General features: G+C 44.5%; 3 protein-coding genes and 4 non-coding genes across 10 annotated transcripts; 2 read left to right on the top strand and 5 right to left on the bottom strand.

Moving 5' to 3' along the window:
- Positions 1-340: 340 nt before the first annotated feature.
- On the bottom strand, positions 341-6,244 carry LOC116519172 (60S ribosomal protein L7a). The gene is made up of 8 exons (XM_032232917.1): positions 6,162-6,244; positions 5,116-5,236; positions 3,738-3,887; positions 2,846-2,986; positions 2,515-2,594; positions 1,715-1,845; positions 732-801; positions 341-492 (listed from the first exon to the last, which is right to left on the bottom strand). The coding sequence occupies exons 1-8, from the start codon at positions 6,162-6,164 to the stop codon at positions 388-390; spliced, it is 801 nt and encodes a 266-aa protein (XP_032088808.1). The 5' UTR covers positions 6,165-6,244; the 3' UTR covers positions 341-387.
- Positions 1,952-2,029, bottom strand: LOC116519713. Its single transcript, XR_004256664.1, has one exon. It is a non-coding gene; the product is annotated as a small nucleolar RNA SNORD36 (small nucleolar RNA).
- On the bottom strand, positions 2,677-2,754 carry LOC116519715. The gene has a single exon (XR_004256666.1). It is a non-coding gene; the product is annotated as a small nucleolar RNA SNORD36 (small nucleolar RNA).
- Positions 3,064-3,129, bottom strand: LOC116519721. The gene has a single exon (XR_004256672.1). It is a non-coding gene; the product is annotated as a small nucleolar RNA SNORD24 (small nucleolar RNA).
- On the bottom strand, positions 4,000-4,073 carry LOC116519719. Its single transcript, XR_004256670.1, has one exon. It is a non-coding gene; the product is annotated as a small nucleolar RNA SNORD24 (small nucleolar RNA).
- Positions 6,245-6,366: 122 nt separating the features above from the next.
- LOC116519171 (mediator of RNA polymerase II transcription subunit 22) lies at positions 6,367-13,337 on the top strand. 4 transcript variants are annotated; one of them, XM_032232913.1, is made up of 5 exons: positions 6,367-6,526; positions 7,287-7,411; positions 8,151-8,231; positions 10,103-10,311; positions 11,996-13,337. In XM_032232913.1, exons 2-5 carry the CDS (start codon positions 7,289-7,291, stop codon positions 12,204-12,206), a joined length of 624 nt encoding a protein of 207 aa, XP_032088804.1. In that variant the 5' UTR covers positions 6,367-6,526; positions 7,287-7,288; the 3' UTR covers positions 12,207-13,337. The 4 variants fall into 4 exon arrangements, with proteins under 4 accessions (XP_032088804.1, XP_032088805.1, XP_032088806.1 ...); XM_032232914.1 differs by having other exon boundaries at positions 11,955-13,337; XM_032232915.1 differs by lacking the exon at positions 11,996-13,337 and adding an exon at positions 10,861-11,062.
- A 1,903-nt stretch (positions 13,338-15,240) lies between these two features.
- LOC116519684 (surfeit locus protein 6-like) lies at positions 15,241-20,283 on the top strand. The gene is made up of 5 exons (XM_032233698.1): positions 15,241-15,399; positions 16,180-16,394; positions 17,106-17,351; positions 18,264-18,349; positions 19,250-20,283. Exons 2-5 carry the CDS (start codon positions 16,301-16,303, stop codon positions 19,931-19,933), a joined length of 1,110 nt encoding a protein of 369 aa, XP_032089589.1. The 5' UTR covers positions 15,241-15,399; positions 16,180-16,300; the 3' UTR covers positions 19,934-20,283.
- Positions 20,284-21,410: the final 1,127 nt, after the last annotated feature.

The raw sequence follows: 21,410 nt of genomic DNA, 5'->3' as shown, positions 1-21,410 counted from the left end.
GCTGTCCGAAGACGTCTCCATGGCCATGTGACCGGCATGACTCAACGCTTGTTCCCTCCCCACCAAAGATAGTTCCTATTTTTCTACTTACATTTTTTTTATGTGCTTTCGAACTGCTAGGTTGGCAGAAGCTGGGACAAGTCACGGGAGTTACGCAGAGCTAGGGATTCGAACCGCCAACCTTTCTGATTGACAAGCTTAGCCTATTAGGGCAATAGCAGCATTAGGTCAAACCTAGTATTTCCTCCATTTATTTCTATAAAAATGGGAGAGAGCTGCATGTTACCCACGACTTAAAAAAAAAAAACCCTTTAAAGTAACATCAAAGCACACGCAGAAGCCTTTTTGTTTAGAATTTTATTTTTATGTACAGAAAAACTGACACATCTATCCAAGCTTGGTGGCCAGCTCTTTTGCTTTGGCCTTTTCAAGTTTAGCAATCCGAGCGACGGATTTGGGACCCAAGACGTTTCCTCCCCAGTGACGACGAATCTGGAAAGGAAAAAAAAAATAATTTATTTACAAACAGGAAGAAATGCTGATTCTGCCATACTGCCCACCTCTTTGCAATTACAGCCTCTTTCCAAATTACTGTGTATTGCAGTAACTCAGAAGCTATAAATTAGAGTGCTAAATAATATATATTTCAAGCCTCTTAAGAAACTATGTTTTAGCAGGCTACGCAAGCAGAAGCAAACAAAGCAAAAAAAATCAGACAGGCTCAGTCTTACCTCATCGTATCTCTCGTTGTAGTTGGTCTTAACAGCTTCCACCAGTTTAGCCAAGGCTCCTTTGTCCTCACTGCATAGAAAAAAGTTAAAAGTAAAGGTTCTCCTCGCACAAAATGTGCCAGTCGTTCCCTACTCTAGGGGGCAGTGCTCGTCTCTGTTTCAAAGCTGAAGAGCCAGCGCTGTCCGAAGACGTCTCTGTGGTCATGTGGCCAGCATGATTCAACGCCAAAAGTGCACGGAACGCTGTTACCTTCCTAACAAAGGTGGTCCCTATTTTTCTACTTGCATTTTTACCTGCTTTCAAACTGTTAAGTTGGCAAAAGCTGGGGTAAGTCACGGGAGCTCACTCCGTTACGTGACGCTAGGGATTTGAATTGCCGACCTTTCTGATCGACAAGCTCAGCGTCTTAGCTGCTGAGCCACCTATAGAGCCCTATAGAAAAAAGTTATGGCCAAGCAATTTGCAGGGGTCAAGGCCACCATTTCAAGATGAAAGTGTCATGCAAGAAACATACAGGTGGGTTTTAGTCCCTGCCCAAAGTCACTGAAAGAAGTTGACTTATTACCCTGTCTCGCATCATAGCAGCCTCTCCATAGTCACATGATCCAAAATCAGACACTTGGCCACTGTCTCGTATTTATGACAATCGCAGTGCCCCTTTTGCAACCTTCTGATGAGCAAAGTCAAGCCGGATTTGCTTAAACCATGTTGCTAACTTAACTGCAGTAATTCACTTAAAGCAACTGCAGCAAATTGGGCAAAACTCATTTAACAAGCACCTTACTTAGCAAGGGGCTCAATTGTGATCGTTAACTGGAGGACTACCTGTATTCAGCTGCTCTCCTAATGGTGCGGCCACCCACAAGTCTATGACCTTCTAGCAGTTATTGAAATGATGACTGCTCAGTTGGCACCCAAATCCCCAATCAGATCTGCCATGTACAGCGGTTGGCAGGACCAGCCTCCACTCAGGGCTACTTACGGATTAACTTGGGTGAAGGCCACGCAAGTGCAGGTTTTCCGGTGGACGAGGCGACCCAGCCTGGCTTTGCCTTTGATGATGCAATAGGGGACCCCCATTTTCCGGCACAAGGCGGGCAGAAAAACCACCAGCTGCCCCAGGGAGAAGAAAATAAAACCTTTTTCAATAAGGGGACCCTGGCTGCATCTTCAACACTAGAGAAATGGGGGTGGGGTGGGGGAGATTTGGGGAATGGCAATCGCTCAGGGTTAAAAAGCTCGTGTAGTTTTGCTCTCCACAGGGGAGTCAGACGAAGAAATTCAAACATCACTGCAATTGCCAAGCCCAAGCAAGTCACAAAAGAACGTTGAGAATTGTTTTGGGAACAGCCGCTTCCAGACTTAAAAATTGTCTGGCTTTCCCTCCCCACAAATGAACCAAGAGAGTCACTATGAAAGAATCTGAGAAGAGCAATGACAAAGGAACTATCCCCCCCCAAAAAACAATGAAGTCCCTAGATCTAAGTTTCACATTAGAAAATTGAGGAAACAGATCTCAGGTTCCTTATTCCTGCATTTCCCCCCCCCCCCCTTCAAATATAAGACTAACTTGTACCCTAAACGTTTGTCAAAGAGGAAAGGAAAAATGAGAATGGCGGTGAAATGCTACATATTCCTGTCTGGGAGTCAAGGTTTATTTTGAAAGCTATTGCTCCTTTAACCCAAAGCCCGGGAGACGGCAGCGTTGAGTTTGGGACTCAGCCAAACTACAGCACAGAATTTGGAAATGCAAAAGGACAAAGCCTGCCCCATGTGCTTTACCTCAATGGGGTCTACGTCGTGCGCGATCACCACCAGCTGAGCCTTCTTGTTCTCCACCAAGGTCGTGACTGTGTTGACACCTGAGAGAAGGGGAAAAAAAGACCAGTGAGCTAAATTTACAGCGTTAACCAAGCGGGATTGTACGGAATGGGCCAACCTGCTAAAGCTCAGAGTTAAATAGCCAATGTCTTTTGGTCTTCAATCTGCAGTTCAGGTGAAGAAATTCATACATCATTGCGATAGCTGGTTGTCAAGAGAAAAACCCCGGGGAAGGCTGTCCTTTCTAGCTAGCCAAGCTTGGGAAAGACAGCAGAGACACTCAAAAGGTTACCTGCCCTCAGCACAGGTGGCCTCTTGGTTGGAACATCGCCCTTCCCCGCCGCTTTCTGCTCCGCCCGAGCCAACAGCCTCTGTTTCTTCTCTTGCTTGGTTTCAGGCCTGTATTTGTGAGCCAACTTTAGAAGCTGAGTCGCTGTGGAGAGGAGACATTAAATGAGGACCGGAGGATTTCTCTGCCCATTCTCCTAGCAGCTTCACAGAGAATCCTTGTGCATCAGCGATCTTGGTGGTTGGGGGTCGTCAAGAAAGCTCAGATAGTTGATTCCATCATCTGCACATTAGAGAACCTTTTCACCTTCAGGCTGAACCCGAAAAAGGGATTCCTCCCCCCCCCCCTTTTCACATACCGCTCATTATCTAGCCAGCAAAATCACACCCCCAAGTCAAATTTTTATTGGCATGCAGATTACTATGCTCTTTGCACCCCAAAATGCTTGTGAGCAATGAAATGCATGCTGTACTTAGCAACCGCAAATCTCCCCAGAGCTACTTCTAAGTTTCTGAGCCCCCTCCTCCCATAATTGTAGTTTGAGTGTGTGTCAACCCACCCCCAAATTTATGGCTATTTTTAGTGTCCCACAGTCACGAGTGCAATTTATGTTTTTTTTTTTTGCTGGAAAACAATGTTTACTTCTAGCTTCTGGCAAATAACACCCCCTAAAATTATTTAACTAACCTGCTCACTTAATGACTGCCGCAATGGAGGACATAAAATTGGGTGAACTGGTTAACAACCCGCACAACTTAATGGATGGAATTCCAGGCTCAATTCTCATCATAGGTCAAGGAGTATCTCTATATAGGAAGACCCATTTTTCCCCTGCAGCCTTCTGCTCAGCCTCCTTCCTCTGACAATTAAAACAGGGGGGAAAATCACCATTTACCCGTCTGGCGGTCCAGGGCTTGGGTGAACTGGTTGACCGCTGGGGGCACCTTCAACCTTTTGTAAAGGATCGCCCGCTGGCGCTGGAGGCGGATGTAACGAGGCCATTTCACAAAGCGGGTCAAGTCTCGTTTGGGCTGGATATCCTGGCCTGAAAGAAGTTTGAAGTTTTGTTTTATTTATATAACAGCATCAACTCAGAGGATCGTTTTGTAAAGCTTGGGAGCTTCCCCCCCCCCCCCCGAGCAAAAAAAAGGGGCATCAGCATCAGAGATCTTGGTGGAAAAGCTTGTCAGCACTGCCACTCAGTTAGCAAATATTCTTTCCATCATTTGCTTGCACCCTTTTCACAGCATTAAGTTCAAAAGTTGCTCAACTGTAAGTTTGGGGGATGACATGTCAAGTTAATAAACTAATTAAACTTCCCCAAAAAACAGACCCGCCACACCCAAAAGGCCAGATTCTCCCCCCACTCCTTAATCTATACATTAACCCGACCTATAATTTGAGTTTTCTATATGAAATAGCAAACCTTATTTTATTAATAGCAAAAGCAACAAAGAATGAACAGTTCCATGAAGAATCAAGGGCAACAATAATGTTTTCTAATATATAATAAAAGAATGTGGTTTCCTCCTAACCTTCAGGTGCCTCACCCAACAGCTGTAATGAACTTGAAGCAGGGCAATTTCTCCAGAATGTTAAAATCCAGTAATAAATATCCCCCAATAAATTGATCCCAACCTGTTCAGGACTTTGTAACACCTAGAAAATGGCTTGAAAGCTAACTGGCAGTCAATATATGGTTTTCAGCACAGGATACATTAAAAGCACCTTTGTAGATCTAACTATCCCACCCAAAATGCTAACTAAAGTACATAACCAATGCATCTTTCTCAGTGTCTTGCTCCAAAGGATTTTTGAGAGGGTCTTTCTTAAGTGATCATAAGCATTTCAAGACCCCCAAGGATATCCTTTTAAAGCCAGAATGGCTAATATTTTTCTTTCACCTTTCAACATTTTACAGATTCTTCAGGGAAGTTAAAAAAAACAAAACATCTCCAACACTGTTGCATAGATTCTGGAGACTCAATATTTATTCACTCCTATGGTGCCTCTTCAAAATGGCTTTAAGAAGCTCAGAAATGCAATCTCAAGAAAGTTTTGAAACCAAAATCAACAGTGTCTGTTTTCTCCAAATGGAAATATCCCTGCATTTGTCCAAAGACTGTATAAACTGCAAGAAAACAAGCTCAGAAGCACCAAGGACTCCCAAGCCAAACAAATTATGAAGATGTAATGCAGTTTTCCTCGAATTCCCTGCATGATCAGCAAATAAGGCCCCCATCCCATCCATCTCCTTCTCTTTCCCAACTCACCGATGCCGAAGTTTTTGGGCCTCTTCTCAAAGAGCGGGTTCACCACCTTCTTGGCCTCCTGCTTCTTGACCACAGCAGGGGCCGGAGCCACCTTCTTCCCCTTGGCCTTCTTCCCCTTGGGCTGCAAAAGTGAAGCACAAGTCAAATCTGGATCGTTCCACCTACCGCCAAATATGTAAATGCATCGTCTCCTATACACCTTTTGCTCAAGTGGGTGACGGCTATGTCCAAAGGACTGTTCCCAAGCTAGGGAATCAGACTCGGCGCTGGATTCGAACTCCCAACCTCGCTGCTCAAACAGATCTGGAAACTTGTCGCCAATGCAATGCAAATCCGTTTACACTTACCAATTTTACCTTCTCTATTAATCTCATAGAGCAGCATAAATATTAATCTCGCCCAACTAAGACTATTGCTTCCATCCCTCCAAATCGCCAAACTTGGCGATTTCATCCCTCCCAGAATTTCCCAACTAACCTAATCACGCCATGTTGGTTGGGGAATTCTGGGAGTTGAAGTCCACAAATCTTAAAATTTGAAGATCGCTGCTCTAAATCGAGACGGTACCAAAGCAACTGTTGCCTAATTTCAGGGATCTCCAAGCTTGGCACCTTTTCAGAATAGCGGACTTCAACTCCCAAAACTCCTCAACCCAGCAAGGCTGGCTTAGGAATTCTGGGAGTTGAAGTCCACAAGCATTGCTTATTCCCAAGGTTAGGGACCCCTGGCCTAATACATTGTTCTGGCTCCCAATTGGTAGGATTGAATCGGCCGATAGGCCCGAAGCAGCAGCAGCAGCAGTAGCTCAGCAGCTGCTTCCAGCCGACCGATCTTTGCAAAAACCAGCGAGGCCGAAAACTCCAGCCTATCCAAAGACCGGCTTCCCGTCATTTTCCCCTCCCAATAGAAGCGGCCTCCGGTTCGGCGGAGTTCCTGGCCCTCCGGGGCGCGATAAAGACCCCCAAGTAGGGCCTCCGACGGGCGGATGGCGCCGGATTGGAAGTCCTCCCTTCCACCGGCAGACCCAACACGTCGCAGGGACTCACCATCTTGGCTGGAAGAAGAAAAAGAGAGAGCGGTGCCTTCTGGGTAATATATCGCAGCCACGCTGGTTCTCGCGAGAGGTTTGGCGCTCGATCACGCGGGAAGATGCGGAAGAGGAAGACGGGTCTTGGGCGATTTTTGTCATCATAGAGACGATAAGCGACTACCGGGCTTCCGCGAGCTCCTAGAGAGTCCTCGAGGGGGGGTGTCCAACCCCTTGCGGCGCAACTGAATAAAACAGGAAGAGGGTCTCGCTCCCCAAGCAACCAATCAGCTTTCAGGATTCATGCCATCGTGAAAAAACTCCCTTTTCGGATTAGAAATGCTTGATTAAGGAGTGGAAGTGAAAAGGGTGGATGTTGATAAGGTAAGAGCTTCAATTTTAAAGTAATTGCATTGCTGTCTCAAACCACTTTTGCAATACTTTGTTTCAGGTCTTTTAAATGTATGGAGCAAGGTTCTAGTCCTCATTAGCCTTATTCTTACAGTGCTCCCTCCGATAGATAGATAGATAGATAGATAGATAGATAGATAGATAGATAGATAGATAGATAGATAGATAGATAGATAGATAGATAGATATAATTCTTTATTGACCAAGTGTGATTGGACACACAAGGAATTTGTCAAATTATACTAGGAAACAAATAAAACAATATACATTTTAAAGATACAAGGAATAGCTCGATCCAGTAGATTAAAATGGAGGGGATTATTTGTGGTTCATTTGTTGTGTGAATGCAGACTTGCTTCCAGATCTGCCTCCCCACTATGTTTAGTTAAATAGAGATGGAATTTATATAGTTTTCTGACATGTGATGTTCGGCTTCTCAATCTTGATTATTGGCTTCATATTTATACATACCTATGTATATACCAGAAAAAAACCATCACCTTTTTTGGGGGACTATTTATGACTTCTTTTTAATATCGATGTGCTTGCAGGCCAATGTATGGCTCGGGAATAACATTGACACAAGGCACAAATTTTAACCCTGAAAGCTGAAATGGAATGTTTGTGGGCAATATTTTTTTTTAAATGTTTATAGATTTGGGTTTGTTTAATACATTTTTCCCCTGGATTTGTTATTTGCGATGCCGTTTCTTGGTCCGTTTCTCTCCTAAAGTCATGTCGCAGCAACGAGTCCTAACCCAAAGTAAAGAAACTCTCCTCCAGTCCTACAACAAGCGGCTGAAAGATGATGTCAAATCCATCATGGACAACTTTACAGAAATAATCAAGTCTGCAAAAGTAGGTATTGTTGTGGCCTGCCAGCAGCCAGCGGAACTGGCAGCAGATTCGGACAGCGAGGAGGTTGGGGAGGAACCTGGGCCAGTCCTGGAGTCTGGGGAAGGCTCGGACGAGGGCACTGTGTCAAAGGCAGAGAGAGGGTCAGAGCCAGTTATCAGCTGCCTTCAGAGTCGGACATCAGTGGGACAGAAGAACAGCTGGAGCCTGTTCCCAGTGTGCGCAGAGTTGCCCGATGAAGGGAACAGCTAAGGAACAGGGGTCAACTTGGGAGTAAGGCCACAGGTGGACAATGAATGGCCCCTCCCAGAGGAAATAAAAGAGGAGCGAAAGGGGAGTGGAGTTTGCAGGAGACAATTAGTTCACTTAATTGGTTCATGACTTTCCGAGACTCCTTGCCAAGTTCTGCAGATATTGGCCTGGCAGCTCTCCAAGCCAGATAAGGTCTGTGACTATAAATCCTCCCTTGAAAGACTTTGCTGAATGTGAATGGGCAGAATTCACAGCAAATTAATAAAAGGGTTTTTTGTCGGGACAACAAGGAGTTTTTTCATGCTCTCGGGAAGCCTCGGCCAGAACAGGATTATTCTAGTAAGCGAAGTGCAATTCTATTCTCTGTGCAATTACACAGTGCAAAGAAAGAGAGGACCCGTTTTTTATTAGGGCAGAGGGAAAAAATGCTTGACAGCTTTTCAAATAACACACAGTTGGTTGGAGTTTTTGTACCTACTTCCTTTTCCAGATCGAAGAAGAAACCCAAGTGTCTCGCGCTACCCAAGGCGAACAGGATAACTACGAGATGCACGTCCGAGCGGCAAATATTGTGAGTGGATTAGAGCTGAGATATTCTGCAGAGGATTCTGCTCGGAGCTGAGTTGCAAAACCTGCCTTTAATTAATTTAACTTGATGCGTATACATTTAAGAAATCAATTTAACTAAACCAATTGTTGAAAAATTTTGGCATGAGGATCAGTCTAGGTTTTAATCCTGTCCCACCAGATGGGCGGGAAAGAAATTCATCCATGACCAAAATTGCTAATAACTTGGATAAAATTTGGCCATGTTTTCAAACACAGCGGTACCTTGTTACTCATCATGAATTGATTCTTGGAGGTGTGATGCCAAGGTGGCGCAGATCTATCTATCTATCTATCTATCTATCTATCTATCTATCTATCTATCTATCTATCATCTATCTATCTATCTACCTACCTACCTACCCATCCTATTATCTATCTCTATCTATCCTATTATCTATCTAATCACCTATCATCTCTATCATCTATCTGTAGCTATCTGTCTATATCTATCCTCTTTTCCTCTATCATCTACCATCCGAGGTGGCGCAGTGGTTAGAGTGCTGTACTGCAGGCTACTTCAGCTGACTACTAGTTCAGCAGTTCGGCTGTTCAAATCTCACCGGCTCAGGGTTGACTCAGCCTTCCATCCTTCTGAGGTGGGTGAAATGAGGACCCGGATTGTTGTTGGGGGCAATATGCTGACTCTGTAAACCGCTTAGAGAGGGCTGAAAGCCCTATGAAGCGGTATATAGGTCTAACTGCTGTTGCTATTGCTATTGCTATAACGAAAATGATGAAGACCAAATTTGTCCCGTAAGGAATAATGTAGTGAGGCACAAGGCAGCTGACACTGGCAACGCCTAGCTAATCTATGGCATGCGTGCCCGAATGGCGCACGGAGCCATGTTGGCTCTCACCCATGTGACGATCAGCTGGTTATTTGCACATACGGCAGTGCCGGAAGCTGGAAGAGCTAGTGTTCCAGTTTCTGTTGTGCTCATATGCTCTGGCCAGGTTATTACTGTGCATGCGTTCACGTCAGTGACCAGAAGACAAGCTTGGTCAGAGCGCATGCCCTTGCCGGAAACCGGAAGTTCAATTCCCGGCGTGCTCATGCCCGCTTGGCAGCTTCTCTTATGAGGCGCGTTCCCGAAGAGTGTGCGCGCACTCCCTTTTCAGCACCATACCGAAAAGGTTTGGCATCTCTACTCTAGTTTGTGCATCGAAAGAAGCAAATGATGAATCAAGATTAGGTGAAGGGTTAATCCCAGTTTATAAGGCCACACTTGGAATACGGCATCCAGTTTTGGTCGCCACGATGTAGAAAAGATGTGGAGACTCTAGAAAGAGTGCAGAGAAGAGCAACCAAGAGGATTAGGGGATTGGAGACTAAAACATAGGAAGAACGTTTGCAGGAACTGGGTATGTCTAGTTGAATGAAAAGAAGGACTAGGGGTGACATGATAGAAGTCTTCCAATACCTCAGGGGCTGCCACAAAGAAGAGGGAGTCAAGCTATTCTCCAAAGCACCTGAGGGAAGGACAAGAAGCAATGGGTGGAAACTAATAAAGGAGAGAAGCAACTTAAAACTAAGGAGAAATTTCCTGACAGTGAGAACAATTAATCAGTGGAACAACTTGCCTCCAGAAGTTGTAAATACTCCAACACTAGAAGTCTTTAAGAAGATGTTGGATAGCCGTTTGTCTGAAGTGGTGTAGGGTTTCCTACCTAGGCAGGGGGATTGGACTAGAAGACCTCCAAGGTCCCTTCCAACTGTGTTATTCTATTCTAATTTCTATTCTATTCCCGAGATAAAATTTCCGTGTCAAATCCGCTGAATTTCAAAGCATTTGACTGCCCAGGTAACCATTGTATATGGATTTTCCCCGTCAGGTCCGAGCTGGCGAGTCCTTAATGAAGCTGGTGTCCGATCTGAAGCAGTTCTTAATCCTTAATGACTTTCCTTCGGTCAACGAAGCCATCAACCAGCGCAATCAGCAATTGCGGGCTCTGCAGGAGGAATGCGACAAGAAACTCATCGCCCTGCGGGACGAAATCTCCATCGACCTCTACGAACTGGAAGAGGAGTATTACTCTTCCAGGTACAAATAAATCCACGGAGAAATCTCGGGGTAACCAGACTGTGGCCTCTTTTTGGAGACCAGGGGTTGCATTCTGAAACTTTTTAAAACTCTTGTTTTGTTTTGTTTTTTTAAACCCGTGCTTAATATTAAATATTTCCGGGGCTGGTTCTGTCCATCCTCAAAACCGTCAAGCCACTCCTATTTCCTTGCTTGCAATTCCGTGCAACTTTTAAGAAGGGAAATGCCCCAAGACAATCTTGCTAGTTTGGGATTTAAATGTGGTAGTGGTGGGAGTTTTTTTGCCCCAACCTTGGTCTGCAATTGCCGGGATCTTAATTTAAGAGTTCGATGATGTTCTTAGTTTTTTTTTTTTTTTAATCGTATATCTTTAATAATATATGCCAATCTCCTAATGATTGCTGCAGCTTTATTATAAATAAAACTCTGGTAGGATAAAAAAATGTCAACTTTGGGCTAGTTTTTATTTTATTTCTTGATTATGTATTATATATATTTAACGGCTTGTCTGATGATCCCCTTACTCTTCCTTCTGTTTCTTATGCTTAGCTTGTGCCTTCTCTTTTTGGCAATTTACTGTATCTGCCATCTTTTGCAATTTCTGTTGGCTTTCGAGCAAGGCTCCTGGAGGGGCAGGAGTTGTGAGATTTATCCCCTACAAAATACAGGTAGTCCTTGGCCTACGACCAAATCGAGCCCAACCTTCCTGTTGTTAAGGGAGCTTTGTCCCATTTAACCACCTTTGTTGGCCTGGCTGTGAAGTGAATCACTGCCGTTGTTAAGTTAGTCAAATGGTTGTTAAGTGAATCAGGCTCCCCCCCCCAATTGGCTTTGCTTGTCAGAAGGTCGCAAAAACATGAGTCAGGGTTCAACATGAGTTGCTTCTGTCACCGTCTGAATTTTGAAATTTGTAAGTGTTAAAAGCGGTTCGGAAGTCGCTTTTTCCAGTGCCGTTGTAACGTCGGTCGCTAAATGAACTGTTGTAAGTCGAGGGCCACCTCTAAAAAGAGGAAAGAGTAACCAAAGGCTCCTAGATAGAAAAGCACTGCTTTTTTCCCTTTAAAATCTCCCCAGCTGGTGTGACCTTCTGTCCAGCCAACTCAAGGGGGGGAAGCCCAATTTGCTGAACAATCCACGTTACTAATGGAACAGCTGCAGTGATCCCCTTAACGGCGGTGGCAAGGAAGGTCATCAAGTGAGGCACCGTTCACTTAACAACCTGTCTTACTTAGCAAGAGTGAATTGTCGTAAACCCAGGACTGCCTGGGGCTGAATATATATATATAAATAAGTATCAGCACAAATGTAACAAAAAGACAACATTAAAAATAATGGCTTTCTGTCTGGATGGTCTCCTGGGGTGAGCCGATAGACAGAGAAAGGAAGCAGTATGCTACCTCCATATTTGGGCATAACAGGGGTTGTGACATAATACATATATATATATTTATATATATATAAATCTGATTCTGAAGAGGGAGCCTGCAAATTGTTGCTACTGCCTTCTGAAAGATATGGCTGTTTTCGTAACGCATTTGCTTCTCTCTTTCTCTCTCGCTTTCTTCTTTCCCCCTTTTTCCTCTCTCTCCCTCTCTCTCTCGTCTCTTTCCCCGCTGCCTTCACGGGCATCTCGTTCCGCCAAGCTACGGCGTCTGCGATGCCAGCAATCTCTCTCTTTCCGAAGCCTACGGGAGAGAGGAATCGGCGGGCTCGCCTCTGGAAAGCCTCATCACTTCCCTGGCTGCTGCCGCCAGCGCGATGGAGCAGAATCTTCCCGCCCCGCAGGCCTCGGTGCCTTCACACCCTCACATCAACGGGCATGGGGTGGGCGCCCCCGAGCACTCCTAAAAAGGGATCGCTCCCCGCTCCGGGCAGGGGCGGCATTTCAACAATAAACTTCAGCAACCGAAATATCGGATTCAATCCGTAAGCCGAGGGGCTTATACTTGGAGTTTTCATTCTTGAACGGCACTGGAAAAAAAACAACGTTTTTCACGTGGACGATCATTGCAGCCTCCCTGTGGTCGCACGATCAGAATTTGGACACTTGGCATCTGGTTCCTATTTACAACGGTCGTAGCATCCCAAGCTCATGTGATTCCCCTTTTGCAACCTTCTGATGAGCGACGTCAATAGGGAAGCTATTCACTTAATAACCGGGATAATTTAGCGACTACAGCGATTCACAACAGTGGCGCAGAAAGATCGTAAAATGGAGCACAACTCACTTCGCTACTGTCTCCTTTAACAAATTTTGGGCTCCCGTCGTAAGTCGAGGACTATCTGTAGAAGCTGTCTCCTTGTTGCTCTTGTGTTTGCAACGCGGTTTTGATATTCTGGAAAGCTTTTTTTTTTCTTTGCGCACAGCGTGACTACTATTTAGAGGCAACTCGGGAGCAAAATACAGTACACAGGTTTTGTCTTTCAAACAGTGGTTTATATACAAGACTTATATATACCTACATACACATGTTAGGCAAATACCAGGCAAGCAATCAGTCTTCTACAAGGAGAACCACAATGGAGATAGAAGACGAAGAGACACATTCTCACATGGCCTCCTTTATATATACAGCTTCTTAAAGTGGCAGTAACCCTGCTGGTTCATCCTCATCCTCATCTCGGTTTACAGCCTTATAACAGCTTGTTAGTATTAAATCATTATTACCCTGACATATTTCACATCATAACCCAGAGATGTTTTTAAGATGCTCAGACTAGAAAAAAAAAATGACCTGTGTTGTGAGATCTATTTTTCCCTGACTTTGAGAAGGAGAAAATGTCAGGACCTCCAAATATTGTGACAAACTCTAAAATACCCAGCCAACAGGGTTTAAGGTACTGGAAAGCGAGTTTTAAGAGACCTACACCTTTTCCACTAGACATGTGATTTTAAAAATCAGGTAACCTTTAACAGTGTTGAAAATGCGAAGACACCAATCAGGTTTTTTTCTTCTGTTCATGGAAAAATTTACTATGTTTTTTTAAAAATACTGTTGAAATAAAGGTAGCTGAGTTTGGTAGTGCCCAAGGCGTGGACGATTCTTTCTAAGAGAAAAGATGTGAACCAGAAGAGTCTCTTTTGAAAGACTGCTATAAAACCGAACTGTGAAAAAATTTAGTTTATTTGTGTGGATTAGTTTATGTTCTAGTGTCCTAGTCCAGGGGTCACCAACCTTTCGGACCTCTTGGACCACGGAATTCATAATTTTAAATTATGGAATGAGCCTCTACGGCTCTTTGCCACTTCTTTTTCTTGATGATTTTATTAATTCGCTTTCAACCACTGTGGCAGCATGGAAATTCAGCTCTGGGCATCCACACGGGTTATTTAGCAGAATAACGGCGTTGGAAAGAGACCTTGGAGGTCTTCTAGTCCAACCCTAGACCGCTTCAGACAAAGGGCTGGCCAGTCTCTTCTTAGAATAGAATAGAATGGAAAAGAATAGAAAACTGGAATGGAGTAGAGTAGAATAAAATAGAATAGAATAGAATAAGGAATAGAATTAGAATAGAATAGAAAAATGAAGTAGAGTAGAATAGAATAAAGAATAGAATAAAGAATAGAATAGAAAAATAGAATAGAGTAGAATAGAGTAAGGATTAGAATAGAATAAAGAATAGAATAAGGAATAGAATGGAATGGAAAAATGGAGTATAATAGAATAGGAATAGAATAGAAAAATGGAATGGAGTAGAATAGAGTAAGGAATAGAATAGAATAGAAAAATGGAATGGAGTAGAATAGAATAGGAATAGAATAGAAAAATGGAATGGAGTAGAATAGAGTAAGGAATAGAATAGAATAGAAAATGGAATAGAATAGGAATAGAATAGAAAAATGGAATGGAGTAGAATAGAGTAAGGAATAGAATAGAAAAATGGAATGGAGTAGAATAGGATAGGAATAGAATAGAATAGGAATAGAATAGAAAAATGGAATGGAGTAGAATAGAGTAAGGAATAGAATAGAATAGAAAAATGGAATGGAGTAGAATAGAGTAAGGAATAGAATAGAAAAATGGAATGGAGTAGAATAGAGTATAGAATAGAATAGAAAATGGAATGGAGTAGAATAGAGTAAGGAATAGAATAGAAAAATGGATTGGAGTAGAATAGGAATAGAATAGAAAAATGGAATGGAGTAGAATAGAGTAAGGAATGGAATAGAATAGAAAATGGAATAGAGTAGAATAGAGTAAGGAATAGAATAGAATAGAAAAATGGAATGGAGTAGAATAGAATAGGAATAGAAAAATGGAATGGAGTAGAATAGAGTAAGGAATAGAATAGAAAATGGAATGGAATAGAATAGGAATAGAATAGAAAAATGGAAAGGAGTAGAATAGAGTAAGGAATAAAATAGAATAGAATAATGGTATGAATAGAATAATTGAATGGAGTAGAATAGAAAAATGGAATGGAGTAGAATAGAATAGGAATACAATAGAAAAATGGAATGGAGTAGAGTACAATAAGGAATAGAATAATGAATAGCGTAGAATAAGGAATAGAATAGAAAAATGAAATGGAGTAGAGTAGAATACTAGAATAGTTTATTGGCCAAGTGTGATTGGACACACAAGGAATTTGTCTTTGGGGCAGGACTGGGCTGTTTAAGTTAAAACGTTCCAACATCACGACCAAGCAGGATGGGGAAATGGTTCAGGTCAGGACTCTGCTTAGCTCGATCCTCTGGATTGCAAAGAAAGCCGCTCAATCGCGATCCGGGGGGAAGCGCGCGCCCGAGATGCGGACCAGCGCTGCTTCGGCGCACCAGCCAGCAGCAAAACCACGTGTGCAAAAGCTCCCCCCCCTCTTCGCCCCTCCCCTGCTTTTCCTTTTGCTCCGCCCCTCCCCTGCTTGGCCCCACCCCTTCCGCCATCCCATACCCTTCCCAGGCTGCAGGAATCGAGCCCCGAGCTGGTTTGCAAAAGAGGATCGAATGGATCGATTGGCAAAGCCTACCTTTCCAGCCACGTGGGGGCAAAAGCCGCTGGAGTGCGCCCTGCTTTGCGCACGGGGCTTCCCTTGTGCGCCTCTTTTGCGCCCTCGAGCCTCAGCCCGCTCCAGATACACCCCCACCAGGTGATGGATTTCTCTCCCCGGCCCCCGAAGCCTCCCTGCTCCGGAAATGGGGTTTGGCTTACTAACTAATCTATTAACCTTGCCCTCCTTCCCTCCCTCTCCTTCCTCCTTTCTTTCCTTCCTTTCTTTCCTCTCCATCCCTTCCTCCTCCTTTCTTTCCTCCTTCCTACCTTCCCTCCTTCCTTTCCTCTCTCCTTCCTCCTTTCTTTCCTCCTTCCTTCCTTCCTCCTTCCTTCCCTCTCCCCTTCCTCCTTCCCTCCTTCCTTCTTCCTTCCTTCCTCCTTCCTTTCCTTCCTTCCTTTCCTCGCTCCATCCCTCCCTCCTTCCTTCTTTCTTTCCTCCTTCCTCCCTTCCCTCTTTCCTTCCCTCCTTTCCTGCTTCCTCCTTTCTTTCCTCCTCCCTTCCCTTTCTCCCTTCTTTCTTTCCTCCTTCCTAACTTCTCTCCTTCCTTTCCTCCTTCCTCCTTCCCTTCCTCCTTTCTTTCCTCCCCTCCCTCCCTCCCTCCTTCCTCCCTCCTTCCTCCCTCCTTTCTTTCCTCCTTCCTTCCTCTTTCTTTTACTTACTTTCCATCAACTGATTCTAGGCAGCATAGATGATAAAAACAACAAGATGAAACATCTAATGATAGATATTAATGTTAATCTAACTTGACATTTAAGTCTTTAAAATATTTATCGGCTGTATCTTCCCTCTGCATTTTAAAAAACATGAAGGCCAGCTTCATGGCTTCACAATAAAACTTTTTTGCCCATTGTTCATCGGTGTTGTTTCTTTGGACAGGATTTCATCTCGGGGGCCAAACAGATGACGGGCTGAACGGTCACATGAAACCCTCATCATTTCAGAGGCCCTTTTCTTCTGGAGAAGATCTGGTTTGATCTTGGTTGGTTATCACTTCAAAATGGCCAACTTAGCTGCCGCAGACTTTTACTTGCAGACTCTGGCGAAGAAAATTTGCGCCCAGGAACTCCGTGAACCGCTGAAAAGGAAGTTTGGTATGATTTCTGATACACCAGTTGGCCTCCTTGCTTTATACTGGAACGTGGAAGAGTCACCTTTTGAGTTTTCCCCACTAATTTAATTTTAGTTTTTAATTTCATTATTGATGGATTAAATTGATATTCCTCCCGTCTTTTTATTGAGTGACTCTGGGGGTTCGAAGGAAGATTCCGATAGAAGAGTAAAGATGTTTTTAGGGTTGAGCAGAGCAGTAGGGGTTTAAAGTAAAGGTACAGGTTCTCCTCGCACATATGTGCTAGTCGTTTCCAACTCTAGGGGGCTGTGCTCATCTCCGTTTCAAAGCCGAAGAGCCAGTGCTGTCCAAAGATGTCTCCAGGGTCATGTGGCCAGCATGACTCAACGCCGAAGGTGCACGGAACGCTGTTCCCTTCCCGCCAAAGGTGGTTCCTATTTTTCTACTTGCATTTTTTACCTGCTTTCGAACTGCTAGGTTGGCAGAAGCTGGGACAAGTCACGCGAACTCCCTCCGCTACGCGGCGCTAGGGATTCGAACCACCGAACTGCCGACCTTTCTGATCGACAAGCTGAGCATCGGCAACCCTGATTTCCTTCAGAGATTAAAACTCTTTGAAAGCTCAAATTGCAGCTTTTTATGCAAAGTCACTAGAGGGTTTTTTTTCCCCCCTGTCCGATCATTCCATTAATTAAGGTGAATAAATAATAAATCCATTGCTTTGTTTTCAAAGGAGGGCCTGGAAGCAAGCTGAGGGACGAGAGCACTCAGCCCGGGAAGAAGAAGAAGGAGAGGAAGAAAGAAAAAAATCAGAAAAAGAAGAATACAGTGGGGGCTTCTAGGGGCAAATTCAGCCAAGGACCAGCCAAACCAGCAAGCTACGATGCGAAGAAGATGGGGCCAGTTACTGCAATCGCACCTGGTGCCAGTGCAGAGGAAAGAAATGGGAAAGAAACGTTGGTAACACCTGGCGGTACAGGTAAAAATGTGATAGAAAGGGGAAATGAGCCAGACTGGTCTAATGGTGGACATGCTGGCCTAGAAACCAGGAGAATGGGAAATCTAGTCTTGCCTTAGGCATAAAAGCTGGCTAGGTGACTTAGGCCCAATCACCAGGAGACAGAGTTCTAGTCCCATCTTAGACGTGAAAGCTGGCTAGATTTTTGGGTCAATCACCGGGAGACTGTGAGTTCTAGACCTGCCTGAGACATGAAAACCGGCTGTGCCAATCACTAGGAGATGGTGAGTTCTGGTCCTCTTTTAGCCCAAAACCAAGCTGGATGACTTTGGCTCAGTTACCAGGAAACGATGAGTTCTAGTCCCACTTGAGGTTCACCGGCAAAAGGGCGAACAACAAAACCGCACCCGACTAAACCGCAGTGACAAAACTGCGAGTTCTAAAGCGCTCCGACGAATGAGCGCTGAATCACGCCGACAACAGCGCGGCAACAGAAGTGCACTGTAAAACTAAACCTAAGCCTAAATGTAACGCTAACCATAAACCTAACCCTAAACCTAACCCTTACCTTAACTTAAATCGGCTTTCTGTCGATGCGCTGTTGTAAAGCGCCCTTCTGTCGACGTGCTGTTGTCGGCGCATTGATGACGCCGCAGTTTTAGCAACGCGGTTTTGTCGGCGCGCTTTTGTCGGGTCACGCCACTTGAGGCACCAAACCTGACTGGGTGACTTTGGGCCAATCACCAGAAAACAGAGAGTTCTAGTGCTGCCTTAGGCATGAAAGCCAGCTAGGTGACTTTGAGCCAGTCCCTCTCTTTCCCAGCCCAACCCACCTCACAGGGTTGTCGTGAGGAAAATAAGAAAGGCTTGTGATGTATTGCACGGATGGGCTATAATTTTTAATCTTTTTTTTTCCCCCCTAAATCCACCCAGGGAATAAAAAGGCACCTGACACAAATTTTGCAATGGATTTCTTGCGGCAGAGGCTACACAACAAAATTGAAGAAATATCTGGGAAGGTAGGATGGAGACATGGGTTTTAAAAGTTAGCTTTCCCAGGTCCAGAGGAAAATGAGTAGTATTCTGAATTTTGCCTTCAGGCCTACCGTATTTTTCAGAGTATAAGACACGCCTTCCCCCCCCAAAAGAGCGTGAAAATGTTGGTGCGTCTTATACATTGAATACAGCCATTTTTGGCCTCCCAAAGCCCGCCCCCCCATCCCATTTTTGTGAAAAATGGGCAAAAAACAGGTCATTTTTTTGCAAAAAGGCATTTTTGCCTTCCCCCATCTCCTAGAAGCATTGCAGCAGTGGTAGGTTCCGGATTCCGCTCCGCTTCAGTGGAGCGTCGCAGAGGTGCTGTATGCGGCGTGCACGGAAGCACTGCAGAGTTTAAAAACAGGTAAGGATGACGGGTGGGCCCTCCGAAGCACCGTACTGGAATGGTATCTGGTGCTCCGGGCAGGCACCGGTACGCTTGTACCAGGGTGTACTTCCTGCAACTCACCACTGCTGTGCAGGCTTCAACAGGGCTGGGGGAGGGGGAAAATGCCCCTGTTTTGGTGAAAATTGGCAAAAAGTGAGGTGTTTTTGTGTCTTCCCCCAGCCTTGCTGAAGCCTGCAGAGTGCTCCTAGGGGCTGGGGAGGACAAAAACGTTTTTTGCTTTCTTACCTCTTGGAAATCACGCTGCATCTTATACTCGGGTGCGTCTTATAGTCTAAATTATACAGTAAATAACTTGTCTGGGACTATAATGATTTCCTATCTTTTCACACCCTCATAGGAAGTTTTTTAAAAGGGTCTAATTTGTGTGGAAATTCTGGAGATTGTGCTAGGAGCGAAGTTGCCCACTAGGAACGAGGTTGTCCATTTCGAGCAGGTCAAAATGACATTTTGGATTGTTTCCTATTCCTTGCAGGCTAGCGCCAAAACTCTCTCACCCACCGTGCTGGAGAAGCGCCAGCGAAGGAAATACGAACGAGAGAGAAAGAAACGCCGGAGGAAGGAGATCAAAATGAAGGAGAAATTAGAGAAGGAAACCGCAGAAGAGGCGTCACCCGCCGTGGCTTCGGAGCCCCAGCAGGCGGAGAGCAAACCTGACATCTTGTTTAACAAAGTGGAGATCCATGCAGAAGAGGAGCTGAACAAACTGAAGAAAAAGGAGGTTAAAAGAAAATCCATCAAAGGCAACATAACACCACTGACCGGCAAGAATTATAAGCAACTCTTAAACCGGCTGGAATCTCGGAAAACCCAGTTGGAAGAGTTGAAGGCCAAAGACGAGGAGAAGGCTAAGGAGTTGGAGGCAAAGATGCAATGGACCAATGTCCTTTACAAGGCCGAAGGCGTGAAGATCCGCGATGACGAAGAGAAGCTGAAGGCCGCCCTGAAACGCAAAGAGAAACGTAAGGCCCAGCGTCAGAGGAAGTGGGAAAAGCGGACGGAACAGGTGGTAGAGAGAATGCAGCAGCGGCAAGAGAAACGTCGCAAGAACATCCAGGAGAAGAAGCTGGCCAAGATCGAGAAGAAGAAGGCTAAAGCTCGGAAGAAAGGACGCATCCTTCCTGAAGATCTCAAGAAAGCTGGCCCTAAACGGAACTGAGTTTTAACCCGCTTCGGGTTTGAACGAACAATGTGGATGTTAAGAGAATCCATCCTCTGAGCTGACGGGGCATGGAGATGATGCAATCAAGTCTGTTTGGGTCAACCCTGGGTTTGAGGAGGACCTCAAGCGTGGCAGATACTTCTTTCTGAAGTCTCTCAACCAAAGTTGAGTCATTGGATTGCCTCTTTCCAGCTGTTCTCAAATTATCCTTTCCTGTTTTAGGGAGTGAGATTTGAAATCTTGTTACGTAGAATCATGTGGTGAAAGGATGACATTTATCCTATCTTAAATCTGAGAAATGCATTGAAGCAAGGAAGGAATCATTAAACATTCTATCCTGGTCTGCATTCTTAGCTTGCTTGGTGATTTAACCTGTTGCTTTGATTTGGTGTATTATTTGGTATTTGGAACCGTAAACCAACCCAATTGTTTTACTGTAAACCAACCCAAGATTTGTCCAGCGTGTTGAAAAGTAAACAAATATTAACCTTGAGTTTTATAAGTTCCTAGATTTTAAATGGCCTGGTTAAACATATTACAGGATGCAGATTTTGTCAGGAACTGGCTTGGGGATGAATCTTTTCCTGGAAAAATGGGGTATGCATTCCTCAGGACAAAAACAATAACAGAGTTGGAAGGGACCTTGGAGATCTTCTAGTCCAAGCCCGTGCTCAAGCAGGAGACCTTACAATATCCTGTCAAAAAGGCTATCCAATATCTTAAAATCCTCCAGTGGTGGAGTACTCAGAACTTCTGAAAGCAAGCTGTTTCACTGGTTAATTATTCTGTCAGGAAATTTCATTTTAGTTATAGGTTGAATCTCTTCTTGATCAGACATACCCAATTCCTGCTTCTGTTCTTCATCTGTTTTAGCCTCCAGCTCCCTAATCATTGCATTGTCCTTCTCGGCACTCTTTTCCAACATCTTTTCATATTGTGGCAACCAAAACTGGATGCAATCTTCCAAGTATGTTCTTATCAAGGCATTATAAAGTAGCATTAACGCTTGACATGATCTTGATTCTAATGCAGCCTAGAACTGTGTTGGCTTTTTTTGCCAGCTGCAGTATACACTTGAGTTGAATAAAGCTCACTCTATCCCATTTTCAGTAATGCGCACTGAAACACATGCAACTCTATCCAAGGTTTGATATGCCGAAGTAAAGTGTCTTTAAATTCAAAAGATTTTTATGTCAAGGCTGGTCAGTGAGCACACATATGTCTTTTGCATTGGGCTCTGATTAGGCAGATTTTATATTTGTAACGGTATGCGGTGGCTCAGTGACTAAGACACTGAACTTCTCGATTTGAAAGTTGGGTGGTTCGAATCCCTAGTGCCGCATAACTGAGTGAGCTCCCGTGACTTGTCCCAGCTTCTGCCAACCTAGCAGTTCGAAAGCACGTAAAAAACGCAAGTAGAAAAATAGGGACCACCTTTGGTGGGAAGGGAACAGCGTTCCTTGTGCCTTCGGCA

This window comes from Thamnophis elegans, chromosome 16 (genome assembly GCF_009769535.1).
Source record: "Thamnophis elegans isolate rThaEle1 chromosome 16, rThaEle1.pri, whole genome shotgun sequence".
NCBI lineage: Eukaryota > Metazoa > Chordata > Lepidosauria > Squamata > Colubridae > Thamnophis > Thamnophis elegans.
Note: the sequence above shows the minus strand (reverse complement) of the source record. Positions and strands in the feature narration are given on the sequence as shown.

Bases quoted from the DNA above. Each gene is read 5' to 3' on its own strand.
- LOC116519172 (XM_032232917.1), bottom strand. The intron at 2,987-3,737 runs GTAAATGGTGAT...TCCTCTCCACAG, and splicing joins AGCCCTGGACCGCCAGACGG to CGACTCAGCTTCTAAAGTTG. The intron at 2,595-2,845 runs GTAACCTTTTGA...CCCTTCTCTCAG, and splicing joins GCCACCTGTGCTGAGGGCAG to GTGTCAACACAGTCACGACC.
- LOC116519171 (XM_032232913.1), top strand. From the start codon at position 7,289: ATGTCGCAGCAACGAGTCCTAACCCAAAGTAAAGAAACTCTCCTCCAG. The intron at 7,412-8,150 runs GTAGGTATTGTT...TTCCTTTTCCAG, and splicing joins AAATAATCAAGTCTGCAAAA to ATCGAAGAAGAAACCCAAGT. The intron at 8,232-10,102 runs GTGAGTGGATTA...TTTCCCCGTCAG, and splicing joins ACGTCCGAGCGGCAAATATT to GTCCGAGCTGGCGAGTCCTT.
- LOC116519684 (XM_032233698.1), top strand. From the start codon at position 16,301: ATGGCCAACTTAGCTGCCGCAGACTTTTACTTGCAGACTCTGGCGAAG. The intron at 17,352-18,263 runs GTAAAAATGTGA...AAATCCACCCAG, and splicing joins GGTAACACCTGGCGGTACAG to GGAATAAAAAGGCACCTGAC. The intron at 18,350-19,249 runs GTAGGATGGAGA...TATTCCTTGCAG, and splicing joins TTGAAGAAATATCTGGGAAG to GCTAGCGCCAAAACTCTCTC.